This window comes from Poeciliopsis prolifica, unplaced genomic scaffold, assembly GCF_027474105.1.
Source record: "Poeciliopsis prolifica strain line A6 unplaced genomic scaffold, Auburn_PproV2 SCAFFOLD022, whole genome shotgun sequence".
Classification (NCBI taxonomy): domain Eukaryota; kingdom Metazoa; phylum Chordata; class Actinopteri; order Cyprinodontiformes; family Poeciliidae; genus Poeciliopsis; species Poeciliopsis prolifica.
The window spans coordinates 1,872,638-1,887,395 of record NW_026562397.1 but is presented as its reverse complement, the minus strand read 5'-3'; the positions used below and the strand labels follow the sequence as shown (position 1 = coordinate 1,887,395).

The 14,758-nt window shown below is 42.8% G+C and overlaps 1 protein-coding gene across 3 annotated transcripts in view; it reads left to right on the top strand.

The window, feature by feature from the left end:
• Positions 1–14,758, top strand: part of phldb1b (pleckstrin homology-like domain, family B, member 1b) — an 80,472-nt gene that overhangs the window by 48,816 nt on the left and 16,898 nt on the right. Inside the window, exons 7-16 of one of the 3 annotated variants that reach the window (XM_055045722.1) lie at positions 199–462; positions 1,845–1,991; positions 2,092–2,229; positions 2,625–2,753; positions 4,470–4,625; positions 5,281–5,391; positions 5,489–5,578; positions 10,056–10,172; positions 10,596–10,698; positions 13,354–13,678. In XM_055045722.1, the coding sequence (XP_054901697.1) occupies positions 199–462; positions 1,845–1,991; positions 2,092–2,229; positions 2,625–2,753; positions 4,470–4,625; positions 5,281–5,391; positions 5,489–5,578; positions 10,056–10,172; positions 10,596–10,698; positions 13,354–13,678 (1,580 nt within the window). Of the gene's footprint in view, positions 1–198; positions 520–1,844; positions 1,992–2,091; positions 2,230–2,624; positions 2,754–4,469; positions 4,626–5,280; positions 5,392–5,488; positions 5,579–5,876; positions 6,012–7,363; positions 8,799–10,055; positions 10,173–10,595; positions 10,699–13,353; positions 13,679–14,758 lie in introns of those variants that run through there. The other 2 variants (XM_055045721.1, XM_055045723.1) reach the window with 2 other exon arrangements.

Below are 14,758 nucleotides of genomic sequence, written 5' to 3'. Positions count from 1 at the left end.
AGTAATTTGACCTTAAGTGCATTAATAACAAGTCAAGGCAGGACTATTTAATCATATATATGTTTTTTATTTTGAGATTCTGTCAGTGACTGAGTCTTTTTGCTTGAGTTTAGACCCAATTTTAGGAACACTGTTTAAGATTAAAACCACAAGGGTTTGGCTTCTTCCTTATCCGTCTGTGTTTGGCTCCCTCCACAGGAGAGGCAGCGACTGGAGACCATCCTGACCCTCTGCGCCGAGTACAACAAAGGTGAGAGCGTGGGGCTGGATCCCCTGGGCTCAGGACAGCTGGGTTTCCCTGGGAGTCTGGGTGACTTCTCAGGGCGGAGGCCGTCCCTGGAGAATCTTCTGGGAGGAACCCCAACGTCGCCGGCTGCCCTCCGCCTGGCGCAGAGACAGAGGGAGAGCGACGAGGAGAACCTGAAGGAGGAATGCAGCAGCACCGAGAGCACCCATCAGGAGGTGAGGACCTCTCCTGCCCCCAGCAGAGTGTCAGCGGTCCACAATGGAGAGCCACAGGTCAGAGGGCATGCTCCTTTCCCAACACACACTCTCCCTCTGCATGCTGCTGATGCGTTGCCGTGGTTGCTGCATCTGCATGGCTCTGCTGGAACCAGCTTTGCTGCTGTTACAGTTACAGAACTCAGCTAAGCAATTAGAACCAGCTCTGTTTTCAGGTGGTCAGTTTATCATAGTTACAGGTAATTAATTACACTAATTAGGAATTTTCCGGTTGGTTTCACATGGCTATTGTTCTTTGAAAAGATTGAAACCGATTCCATCAGAACCTCTGTGTGTATGATGTTACACCCCCCCCCCCCACCCCCCCCCACCCCCCCACACACACACACACACAGATAGATAGATACCCTTTCCATATCTTTGCAAAAAACAACCTCCCTGTTGACTTCCCCACTGCTTCAGTTAAAACCCCCAGAATTCTTTGCTGCATCACTACCACTGTCACATGACCAACCTTCTTCTGCCCCCCTCTAGAAACAAACTGCAGCAATATGGAAATTAATATTTGTTGATAATATTGGTCCAGTTTTATTTATCAGACTGATTCTAATATGACTAAATGAAGGCCAGGACTTGAAAGCATTCCTTTTGATTAAATAATAACTGAATCGATTGATAACGATGTTAGTTCTGATGTATCGTGTATCGCTACTGCTTTCTATTATATTTCAGTATATTAACACTCCGCATATTAATGATACATTTGGCCAGCTGAATGGACTCACACTCCTGATGTAAGTGTTGTTGACTAAAGTCCGAAGGCACTAAATAATTAGAAGTTCAGAATTAGTCTGCTCTAGAAAACTAGGTCTTGGCCCGGCTGCAGGCTTGGTTCTGTTGCCGTAGGAACATATTCTGCCTGTGGTCGGTCTCGTATGTGGCTCATTAATCACACACCTGCTTTCATACATTTACACATGGCTATTGTTCTTTTCATGTGGTTGATGAAACATTACATCTTCTGTTAGAAACTGAATGGAGGCTGGTGCTGCACAGTACAATTAAAGGGTACAGTACTGCAGTGTCAGTGTGTGAAACATTCACATTGCTTTCTTTCAAACCTGAAATACATTTTAGAAAGAAATGGCTTTCCTCTCTCTGTCCAAGCAGTGTAATTCTCCTAGAGGTCTTGGTTTGTGGTATTTCAAGTGTCCATTTTCAAGAGATTTGTCTCAGTTTGTCTCAATTTCTTTTAACAACTTAATTGAAGTCAATGAATCATCCTTTCTATGAAGGTTGAATCAGATTCCACTGAAGCTTTTGCTACTTCTTGATTGGTTTTATTCCTGTTGGACTAAGTTCACCGTCTCTCTCCTGTGCAGCATGAGGACTCGTCTGGCTCAGGCAGCGCGGGCCGTTCAGAGCTGACTTACCTGGAAGATGAGAGGACCCGCGTTCTGGCCCGGACTGATGAACTCAAAGCCCGACTCACCGAGCTGGAGCAGCAACTCCAGGAGTCCGAACAAGAGGTGCAGCCCGGCGTTGACGGCGGTGGAAATGAGCCGAGGCTCAGAATGATCCGTCTCATGGTGGTGCCGTGTGAGTCTGAGTATGCTGAAACCCTTGCAGGCGGAGATGGAGCGCGCCCTGCTGCAGGGCGAGACGCAGGCCGAGCTCGACCAGATAGAGGCTGAGACGGACGTCGTCAGTCAGCTGCAGCGCAAGCTGGAGGAGCTGGAGAGCGCCATCCAGAGGGAGAAGGACAAGGTACACACAGCAGGAACCTGAGCCGTCAGGATTTCCAGCTGATAGGCTGGTTTGGCAAAGAAAAAAGTCAAGTTCACCATTTCTGCTGCTTCAGTCTCTGAGCAGCCTTTGCATTCACATCTGGTCCATAGCTGTGTTTCTGCTTCATGCCCTGATTGGCAGTGCACAGCAACAGGTTAGGGACGGGCCTTACTTTGATCCATTAGACTGGGTGAAATTTAAAACTTCAGGATTCTGTGCTGGCCAATGCTGGAGGTTGGATTGTGGTTTCGCTTCCAAATTGCATAATTAGTATTTAAAAGTCAGTAATATGTCCAGCTATTTTTTTCTTTCTGTCTCATTAATCCTTCCCAAATATCCATATATTCTTCCTGTGTGTGTGTGTGTCTTCCTAGGAGAGGGCAAATGTTGAAGCCGAGCGGCGGGCCCTGCAGAGGATCCAGGAAGGCTATGCTGAGCTGAAGAACCAGCTTCATAACTGTCCAGAGTCCCTGAGGGAACAGTTGCAGGAACAGCTCAAAAGGGTGCGTCTTCCCTTTCCCCCACTTTCCACCAGTCATCAGAGGTTGTAGCCTTTTTGTATTAACAAGTTGAGCTAAAACATTAGATGTGACATTATCTGTCCAGGGAGTCCTCAGTTGCTCAGCACTGTGTTCAAACAGGCTCTTTTTACAAGGTGGGACCAGGGATCACGTTTGTTTTACTGTTACATGCTTGTGCCCAATATGAACTGCAGCGTTCAAATTCAGATTTTACAAATCCATAATTAATAATGTCATCCAAACTTTCTTTCTCAATATTAACCTGCAGTTGATAACTACGGCCGCCTTCAAGCTGTTTCAGGCTAAAATTGTAAATAAGAAATCCTTCTTTATGTTGTAGTCGGTGAAATAAAGGTTCAACTAACAAAACCTATAATATTATCAGCATCTTAAATGTTTGGGTTTTATTAGTCTAAGGCTAGGGTTAGGATTAATGCAAATGCAACTAACTTTTTAGCTAGCAGTTCTCTTATTTGGTAGCTGTTTTTACGCTACTAAATAAGAGATCAATTCACATCATCACAAGATCCCATGATACAAGAACTCTTTTCATCTGTATTCTCTCTGTCCTGTTCATCTCTGCCTAAAATGTTGTAAAACCTAAGCTGGGGGAAATGACTTTAAACCAAAGAACTCATCATCTAGATATACACATCTGATTTCCTGCTGGTTAAGAGTAACTTTGCGAAACCTCATCACACGTGTTGTGTAGCAGCTAGCTGCAGGAAACGTTACCTCCCCTCACAATGCAGCCAATCATCTCGGCTGCTGTCGATGCCATCGCTAAAGCTGAGACCGTAATAGAGTAACATGAGTTCTGTGTCAGACCCCTTCTGTGTTTTTACTGTTTTCAACCCAAAGCTGCTTTCATGGAAATTATGTCATTGCCTGGTTCATATCGATTCTGCTTCATTTGGTTTAATGCATCCACAGGGAGAGAACAGAGCGATGGAAAGAGTAGAAATGCCAAACAGGATAAACAGAAGCTGAGCCTGAAAAGCCTAAACTTCTTTGTTCGGTGTTAGGGTTGTTGTTTTTTTCTATTATTTCTTTATTTTGAACTCCCGTTAAATGGGTCAGTTGTGAATTAACATTCTGGGCCGTCTAGGCTGCAGTCTCAAGAGGCTTGGTCATAAAATTTTATTCTGTCTCCAATTCAGCTTCTGTAAAGCAGCAGAAAAACATTTTACTGCTTACATAGATTTGTGCTAAAGATCAGCTTCATACATTCTTTCTAACAGTGAATCACTTCATTTCAAATAAAGCTCTGCTTTTTATGCTGTAGATTTACTCTCCCATGTTAATAGGCTGGCTTTCAACTAATTCTTCATTATGGTTGAGTTGGTTTTAATTGTTGATCTAAAATGAGCTTATTTTACAATTTGGCAAAAAAAAAAAGAAGGGGTAAAATGCAATGAGTTGACTAATTTTTGCATGTCTTTGTGCTGCAGCAGAATCTTTGTTTTCACTCCAAAATGATTCAATATACACACAAATTCAAGTCATTGGCAATCACTTGAGCTCAAATCATCATTCCTCAAACACAAAGCTTGAAAGCCAGTGTTTTAGTTTGTTTGGCTGAGAACTGCTGCTGGTTTCATTAAAAGTGGAGTTGGTTCCTGAGAGTCCTGGATCAAGGGTGGGCAACGTGCTGTCGCATGTTTGTTCCAATCACAATGTTCTGATGGGCTCAATTAGGACGGAGAGGCATTGGAAGCAGGGACCAAGAAGTTTGAGGATCTGGAGTTCCAGCAGCTGGAGAGAGAGAGCAGCCTGGAGGAGGAAAGGGAGACGCTCAGCCAGCAGCTCCTTCAGGAGAAGGCAGAGTACCACCGCAGCATGGCCAAGAGGAAGGTGAGGACGTTTAACAGGCACTGCCTTCAAACCAGTGAAACAACACAGCAGTAGCTGTGGCTCCATCCTGTTGTCATGCAAATTTTTTTCAGAACTTTTGAAACGTTGCAAATAAAAAAAAAGAAAATACAAATTAGAAGTATTTTTCTGTTGGTTTGGAGTGAATCAAAGCAACAGGCTAAGTGAAGTATCATTTCAGCAGATGTTGACGCCATGCATGGCTGTAATCAACATGATGCCAGAGTTTCAAAGTAGCATGAAGCACACATCTTAGAACAAATTTCAACTTTGGAAGCTTAGACTTAGAAAGGTTCAGATTTCTGTGCCTCTGTTCAGACCCATCATTATTCGACAAATGTGTTTCTATCTCCACTTTTGCGCTTTAACTCTTTTCCAGAAGAGCTGAAAACCACCTAAAGGTTTGTTTTTTTTTACTAACCATTCTTACCACTCTTTTTTTTTTTACATTTATTTTACAAAGTTAATACTAATTCTGCTGTTGCCATCAACAATTTCTATTGGATCTCTTCAAATAAAAAAAAATGCTGATGAAAACATGAGTACCTCCTATGTTCGGCTGACAAATGACTGCGGTTGCATTCAGAGTCAAAAAACCTTCACCCTGAGCATTGGGCTGTTGTTTTCCCCTGTGCAGGAAAAGGTTTCTGCTCTGGAGAAGCAGGCCAGCCAGCTTGGTCAACAGGCTTCCCAGGAGTGTGAGCGGCTGGCCAAGGACCGGACGCTCATGCTGCAAATGCTCCAAAAGGTACTGAAGATAACAAAAGAAAACGCTGCCTCCCCTAAAGTCTGAGAATCTCAGAAAAAAATGTGTCAGTACTTTCCAAATTCTGTCTGTATTCCAGGAGAAGGAGCGACTGTTGGCTCTAGAGAAGAGGTACCACACCCTGACCGGAGGAAAGAGCTTCCCCAAGTCTTCCTCTGCCATGAGAGAGGTGAGTGAAAGAATGAAGATTAGCTTCCCACGCCACGCTCATTTCACCATCATCTCACTCAGATCTGACCCTTGACTGTAGACTAGCATGAAGTCTGCAATAACTGTTTGGATCTAATGCAACTTCTGGGAGCAAGTCATAGGTTTTTCAGCTGATTCTTGCTTTAATTGCGAATGATTTATTGAGTATTACATGAATTAGTTCAATGGAAACATGTTGTTGAAACTCCAGTCACCTGAAGAGTCCCAAACCTTGACTGTGGTCAATAAAAGCACCTTCCCCTGACCTGTCCAAACAGGAGGCTCTCCATATCAGCGAGGCTGAGCTGTTGCTGGGGGATGTCTGGTCCTCTCAGACCTCCCTGTGTGGAGTCTCTCCTTCCTTCTTACATCCTCCCCCCCTCTGTCGGTTGTTCCCCAGCAGCCCCACAGAGGTAACTGACCTGCTGACCCCCGCATGATGCCTGCTGCTCCCTCCACTGCTGTGGTGTGTTCCTCACCCATCATCAGGCAGCGGCCTGTATTGTGAAGTAGGGTCAGCTCATTTAAAGCTACATCTCAGTTATGTGCTTACTAAACCAGGGTGTCCACACATTCTTAAAAATGTTAATGTATCTCAAATTTAGGCCTTGAAATGTCTTAAGCTCATTTGAAAAAACCAGTTGGTCTTTAATATGTTAATATTAAATCTTAAAGTTTGTCTTCACAGGACTGTTGTATTTTCAGATGATATTTTTTTGTTGCTGGAGTTTTCTGTCATTATGCTCTGGGACTTGAGACGGTTGAGGCTACTGGTAACTGGCTGACAAAATATGTTGTCTTTATTTTTTGCTTTACTTCATTGTAAGCATCACCCCCAACCATAGGGAAACTATAACCATTCCCTATAGTTATAGTTTTGTTCTGTCTTGAATCTTATTTAAGGCGACATTAAAAATATCTTTAAAAGTCTTAACTTTGGTAAAACGTGGAATGAGAAACCCTGTCAATTCTGTCTTCATAACAAACTTATCACACTGATCCTGCTTCATAGTGCACTTCCCCTGGTGTGAACACATTGTGATCTGCTGGTGTTCAGTGTTTTCCCTGCGGTTGATCCTAGCAGTCGCAGGTTGGCCATCGTACCAAGCTTGACAGTTACGTTTTGTTGTGTGTGGGCCACATGTGACGTCTGACTCAGAGTGTATCTGACTGTCACCAGAGCCGCTGTCAACCGTCCATGGCATTGTTGTGTGTACAAGAGTGTTGTGGTAGTGTTTGTAGAGGACAGTGCCTCTCATCCTGTCTGCTTCTTGCCTCGCCTCGGCCGGGCCTCAGGAGTGCGTGAAGCTGTCAGACGCCTGTATGCTGTACCGGGCCGGCTCACTACGCCGCCCGTTAGCCGCCGCCGCCGAGGTACTCTTACTTCCTGCTTGTCTAACTCTTGACATATCTTTCTGTCTCTCCTCCCATCCTTCCATCTTCATGTCATGTTGCTCCCTCTGCTGGTTGGCTTTGTGCCGCATGAACGTTTGCTGTGCTCTTCAATCAATGAAGTGTGAGAAAGGCATGTTTGTTGGAAGTAGGTTGTTGTGTGGTTGGAGATACCAGAAGAGAAATGTCCAAACTAACTGTGATGTTTCTTCTAACTGTGTTTTTTCAAACTAACTGTGATGGTAATCCAGCGTTTGTTTCCTGTTCACCTGTTTCCCTCCTGCCACTGTTCTGGTCTGGCTGACTTGTCTCTCTCTGCTCCCCCCGCCTCTCCTGCTGCCTCCCATCGTGTGTGGCTGTTCCTCCTGTGAAGGAGTATGTGACAATGGGCCAGTTAAATCAGATCTATGGGATGCCCAAGGTAGAGTCTTCCCCTACATCCCCGCTTCGCCAGCCCCTGCAGCCCGGAGCAGGAGACCCCGCCTTCTCCTGCTTCCCCTCTCGGCATGGCTCCTCCCTCTCTCTGTCTGTGGAGGTGTGTGTTTATCCTCCTCTTCCTCTCCCTCTCCTGCAGGTGTATTTGTTTAGGAGTGTAAGCAATAGAAATGCTTGCGTGTCTTAGTTAGAGGTATGGAGGTAGCTAACTGAGGTAAGAGGAGATTTAAGAGACGTATTCAAATGGTTTAAAGTGCTAAATACAGTTCCTTTTTTTTGTTTTACAGTTTGTATTGCTGTTGTGTATCAATCGTGATCAACAGTTATAAACTCTTTAATGTTAAAGTAAAAACTAATTTCACAATAAGGGCAGCTAAAAATATCGAACATAAATTATGTGATGAAATTAAAATCACACTTGAACAAGTCTTTTTTTGCAATAAGTCATTATAAATCATGGCAGTGATGGGTGTAATATATGGATGAAATACATTTATATTTGAGCCATTCCACTTGGACTCATCATCAGTCATCAGAGGAAATGTTTGAGTGACAAACCCAGTGAACGTGGGAGCCGCTATGCATGCGGCACCTTTGGAAAATTATAGTTGGGGATTTTACAGGCCGTCTGTAAGTTCAGCAATTTTGAATGACAAACTCAACTTTTAATGAATGAAATACTGTGGGACCTTTGGTTGAGCCAGCTGGCCAGTGCCTTTTACATAAATGCGTTGCTGCTGGATATAAACTCATTTATGATGAGAAAAAACTCCTTCCGATGCAGCGCAAAAACTTTTGATCAAAAAACATGAATTTGCTTGAAAACACTGTTTCTGTTAAGCAAATACAGTTTTGTAATTCCAAAGTGTGCCATTTTATGGTAAATAAAAATGTAGCTTATGTCTGAAGTCCAGAGTTGGGGAATGCAGCAACTGGAAAACCCACTGGACTCGACACACCGGGCTCAACCAACAGTAATGAGTGGTTCACCGAGTGTCTGCCACTCAGCTGAACCCAACACATGAGAGGGAATAGCGACAACAGCAACAAAAGTTAAACACCTTTCAATTTTTGCATGGCGGTCTCACCACATGTATCTCTAAATTCAGATTGCATTACCTTTATGAGCCACTCAAACATTGGTTAGTCATAAAGTCTGTCTAGCAGCAGAATATTAAGTAGAACTTATAATGTGTCTGAAACAAACATTTCATCCCCGTCTCTGCTCTCTTTCAGTGCTTTCTAATGCTTTCTTATTTCCTCTCCGTTTTCCACCTTGGTGCTCTGCCTCTATCTGCTGCTCATCTGATTTGCTCTCCAGCACCAGTGTGAGCCCAGTAGGCCTCACCTCCCCACACTAGATTTAGAGCAGTGGTACCCTTAGATTTTTACCCCCCCACAGCTCTCCACTCTGCCGCCAAGTCGCGCAGCAGACCGGTGCTGCAGGTAGCCTTTCACCCCTCATCTTTCTGCTGTGTTTTCTGGGCTGCCAAACGTCACTGTCCTGCTGACACACAGTCTAAAACCAAGTGTGTGCTTTGTGTGTGTCCCTTACTCTTTTTTTTTTTTTTTTTTTTTTAAGTTGCCCACCTTGCACAAAAAAATAACCAATAACTTATTCAGTATGCAGTTTAATATTTTTACAATGGTTGAGATTCAACAAGGTAAAAAGAATTTCTTTCTAATTAAGTACATTTGTGTCGTGATGAAAGATGATGCTCCATGCTGGGTTCAAAGGCATGAGCTGGTTACCAAAGTGACTTTCTAAAGAGTTTTCATTTCATATGTCCTGTTCCTTTAGTTTAACATAGGCTTGTTGCAGTAAGTAATAAATCAATTAATCGTATGATAAGTTAAAACAAGTTCAATATTTTCTATTTGCATGATTTACCACTTTTCTCTTTCTCTCTTTCTACCAAAAACTGGATGACAAAAGTCTTCAATTTGAAGGTCTGGTCTCAAACCGAAGACCAAAGCCTCAAAAAGAGGACCAAAATGTTTTCCTTTTTTTAAAGGACTTGAGTGTCTATGTTATTTTTTGTTTCTGTAGTTTTTTTTATTTATTCTCGATATTTAAAATGTATTCCAGTTCCAGTGTTATATGTTAGATTATTACTACATTTTCCATTGTTTACAAGAGAGACAAATTCAATCCAGCAGCTTGTGACCTGGCACTATTGGACATCAATCAGAATAACACTTGAAAAGTAACACTGCAAGAGTTCAAGTATCTCTATAGAGCAAAAATATATTAACAATTGAAGTTGTTAATAAAGTTTACTGTGTAACTCAATTTAACTCTAATTATAGTAAAAGCAACTCTGAAAAGTTAACACTGATCAGTGTAACTTTGACAGTGTACAGGGCTGGACCACATGCTCTCTGGCTCTGATTTTCACTGACAAATTAAAATATTCTTAAAATCAAAGCTGCATGCTACATCTGCTAAATGTTTCTTAGCCGTTTCCTAACAGCCAATAAAGTATAAAAGTATTCCCCTACTGTCCTTGTTCTGCAACATTTTTTCAGACTCAGAAATGACAAAACATAAGAACTTTTCACAACACTCCCATCTCCCGACACATGGTCAGTATTCTGTCATCACTTTGTGAAACATTCTCCTTTGTCAGGTGTTTCGCTCCAAGCTGGACAGTGATCCCGGCGTTCCGCTCTGTCAGTCCAAGTCAGGCTCCTCGTCTCCCCTGCAGCACGGAGCGGCAACGCTGGGGCGCAACACCAGCTCCAAGGTACGCAGGCTGGATCAATCCTCCTCCCCATCCCAGGTTGGGAGGGTTTCCTCCCATTCGGGCTGCTTTTGAACATTTGGTCAGAAAAAACAGCTTTGGGCAGGTTATTAAAACGCGTTTCACAACATGTGGCGGGAAAATCCTTTTGAAATGGTTGTCATTGTGTAGCAGAATAGCACAAAACTTTTAATAAAATAGCATGATATTGCAGTTATATTATTAATTTATTTTGAACTGTGTGGAATTTGTCAAACAACATTATCAAGTCAATGACGTATGGAACACAAGGCACTATATATATATAGAGAGAGATTTTTTTGTTGTTTTGTTTTGATTTCTTGAAGTTGTTTTTGGGATGGAAACTCAGTCAGATCTGGTAACCCTGGGTGTCATGGATTTACCCTGCTTTCTGTGACCCATCAGAGCCCCCTGCTGGCCGCCGGCAGCACTGGAAGCCTGCCCAGGAACCTGGCTGCCACTCTGCAGGACATCGAGACCAAGAGACAGCTGGCTCTGCAGCAGAAAGGTAACAGGCTGGAAGGATTGTAATATCTATACATCCATCCATCTGCCGCTTATCAGAGGTCGGGTTGCGGGGGTAGCAGCCTAAGAAGGGAAGCCCAGACTTCCCTCTCTCCAGCCACTTCCTCCAGTTCCTCCAGGGGAATCCCGAGGCGTTCCCAGGCCAGACGAGAGACGTAGTCCCTCCAGCATGTCCTGGGTCTTCCCCAGGGAAATCTGTAAATTTCTCTTCAACTGTCAGAAATATCTGCAGGTCAGACACAATATACATAACTCAGTTCATGCAGACTGCTGCCACATGTAGACTGCTGCCACATGCAGACTTCTGCCACATGTAGGCTGCTGCCACATGCAGACTGCTGCCACATGTAGACTTCTGCCACATGTAGACTGCTGCCACATGCAGACTGCTGCCACATGCAGACTGCTGCCACATGTAGACTGCTGCCACATGCAGACTGCTGCCACATGTAGACTGCTGCCACATGTAGACTGCTGCCACATGTAGACTGCTGCCACATGTAGACTGCTGCCACATGCAGACTGCTGCCACATGCAGACTGCTGCCACATGCAGACTGCTGCCACATGCAGACTGCTGCCACATGTAGACTGCTGCCACATGCAGACTGCTGCCACATGTAGACTGCTGCCACATGCAGACTGCTGCCACATGCAGACTGCTGCCATATGTAGACTGCTGCCACATGCAGACGTAATATGATGAAAGGTGGGAATGGAAGGTAGACTGACGTTGGATATTGTTCCGTCTCTGAGCTGCATGTGTGACTAAGTGGATCAGAGCGCAGTGTCTCATTTAGCCCACCCACGGCTGCCGGAGACAGATTTGTCTCCGTCTGCTGTCCAGCTCCTTCTCACGTCTCATCTCTTCTTGCATTGCTGCACCACAGACTTCCGGATCTCCAGACAGAAGCTCTTAGAGGAGAGCTCAGCAGGTAGATGATGTCATCGACAGCAGCCTTGTTTATCTGACTACTGTCTCTGAAATAAAACAACTCTTAATGCCCTTGTATTTATATATTTATTTTTAATTCTAATTTAGAAAAAAAATATTTTTGTGGCTTTTGGGAGCTTTTAATGTGATGCTTTTGGCCCTCGTGGCAAAAAGTTTGAAAACCAGCCCTAAACGTCTTTATGTGAATGGTTCAGATCAAAAAATAGGCTGGTGTTCTAATGGTCTACTCTAAGTTCAGAACTAAACCCACCTGGGGATCTGTAGCAAAACCTGACATTGCAAAAAAAAAAAAAAATTCCAATTTAAAACAAACAAGCATCTTCAAAGAGTGACTCCAGTAGCAGTCAGTCTTGCAATACATCTGAAGAGGCCTCTGACTGTATTAAGACTCACATGACAAATTGAGTCAAAGTTCAAGCATTATTTGAACTTTTGAGATGTTAGTCAGCTTCTCTCAGTTGTGAAAACAACACAATCTTGTCATGGTTACACATCATAACTTACCCAAAATAAAAACGTAAGAACATCCAAGGAGTAAATGTCTAAATGACACGTGCCTCAAAAAGAAAAAAAAAAAAAACAATGAAGAAAAGTCTAGAAAAAGAGCCAGTGAGAATAACGCAGCAGGGCTTCATCAGGCAGGTTCTCTGTTCATTCATTCACAGCCGTCCTAACGAAAGGATCTGGAATCAGACAACAATCTCACTTTTGGAAATTTTCTTTCAAAGCAAAAGAAAAAGACAAAAAAAGCACAATTTTACTTCCACTAAACAATTGTGCACAATTTTATGTTTGTCACATAAATCTGAATAAAAGACAGTAGTAACATACTGAGTTTCTCTATGAATCTGTTACTGCTTCTATAAACCAGGGCTCTGCCAGACGCTGCCTCATTAATGAAGCTGAATGGAAAAGCAGACAAAGCTACAATAACAATCAGGCAGCCAATCAGCATCCAGCTAGCCTGCAGGCTTCAGCGTAACAAAGCCCAGACTCTGCATGTGGCTTTGTGATGATGAAAACCCGTCTGCCTGACTTCTTGGCTCTGTTGATTGGTTCATCAGAGGAAACGTTTACACAACCTGACTGCTCATTTCAAACCCCAACCTTCATTTTTCCTCCCCTCTCTGTGGTCTCATTCAATCTTCACCCACCAAATAACAACAAAAAATAGCATTATCATTTTTTTTTGCAGCCTGAATCCCTTTTTTCTTCCATCAATTTTCTCTGATGGTTCATGAATAATGCATGTTGAAAGAGAATTTCAGAGAAGCTTTGTTGTTCTGCTTGCTTTGGGACTGAGTACACAGCTGGATGTGTGCTAAATCAATAACAATATATATTGGGATCAACAGGTGATCAATAACAATACAACTTTAAGAATATTCAATGTTCAGTATATAGAATATTCACTGAACTGCTTTCCAGAACCACACAACTTTCTGAGAGATACAACCTCTAACAGACTTTTAACCAAGGTTACTTACTCTCTGGTTACCTAGCAACAAACTGCTAAGTAACTTGCGCAGCAGCAGTTTCAGGTTTTGCCACCGTGTCTCAGACCTGCTGGTTGAGATACAGTCAATGTGTTCAGACCAAATCAGCTTGTTGTCTTGTTCTCCCTCTAAAATCCACATAAAGAACAAAATTCACCCCTTCTTTTCTCTCTTCCTCTTTCTGTCAGGTCAGCAGGTGATTGAGGAACAGCGCCGCCGTCTGGCCGAGCTCAAGCAGAGAGCCGCCGCCGAGGCCCAGTGCCAGTGGGAGGCGCTGCACGGCTCCCAGCCTCACCTCCCGACCTCTTACTCCCCCCTCATGGCCAACAGTCCCACTCTGAGCCACAACTCATCAGGCCCCCCATCCCTGGTGCACCACTCCATCCTGCACCACCAGCCTCCATCGGCGGGAGAGCAGCCCTACGACACCCTGAGCCTGGAAAGCTCAGACAGCATGGACACCAGCATTTCCACGGGCAACAACTCGGCCTGCTCACCCGACAACATGTCTGGGTGAGTACGACAGCAACACACGCTGCGGCACACTTTTTATGGCAGGAAGGATCTTTACATGCCTGAATATATATATATATATAAAAAATCAATTTGTAGAACAAAATTTGAAGTTTGATTTAAAAATTCTGTTTTGATGAATATGTTGCCATTCATCTAATTTATTCTACATACTGGAAGGAATCAGAGGCATTAATGCTACCCCTGCTTCTTTTCATTTGCTGCTTGGATTTGCATCCATTGTTCCGAACAATCAGTCATAATGTTACAGCAGCCTGATTTGGTTTGTTTCTGGAAACCCATTTAAAACATAAATCCGACTCATTTTTGTGTTATTTTTTATTAGATCTATTGAGAAATGAAATAATGCAGAAGCTAATAAGATGCAAACTTTAACTCAACTATCAATATGAATTGATTTTTGTCAAATTGACTTTAATGACCAAACATGTTGATGTGCGGACAGAGTCCTTATAAGATTTATTTCTGTTTTACCTCCAGTTATAATTTTCAATAAGTTTTATAAGTTATTTTACATTATAACAGTTACATTTCATTCAATATTGAAATATATCCTCGATACAACAAAATTTGACTTAATACCTACAAATATTTGTATGTTATCAACACAGTAATGCTGCTGCTGTGGTTTAAACTTTCTTTCTTTCTTCTTTCTCATACTTTTTTATATTATCCTGTCATGACATGATAACAGTTTAACAAAAATGTTAAAAACATATTTATAAAAGTTACATACTGCAGTTTTAAAGATTTGTTTGTGTAGAGATTGGCTTCTTCTATATTTTTATAACAATTCTTCAAAATCCAGAAGGGTTTTCATCATCCAAGGACTGGATAAGTGAAATGCATACTTTCTAATTGGATTAGCCGTTCAATACAAGTTAGAAACATTAGTGAAAGCTTGTCACAATTAGCCAATAATCATAATGGATTAATACATCTGGGCGAGTTCAGGTGACTGTGTGGTTGAAATTCCATTCACATAATGCATCAAACTACACATGGTGACAAAACTGGGCAAACATCCAGAAGGTGGCAGCTGATGTGGATGGAAGTTGT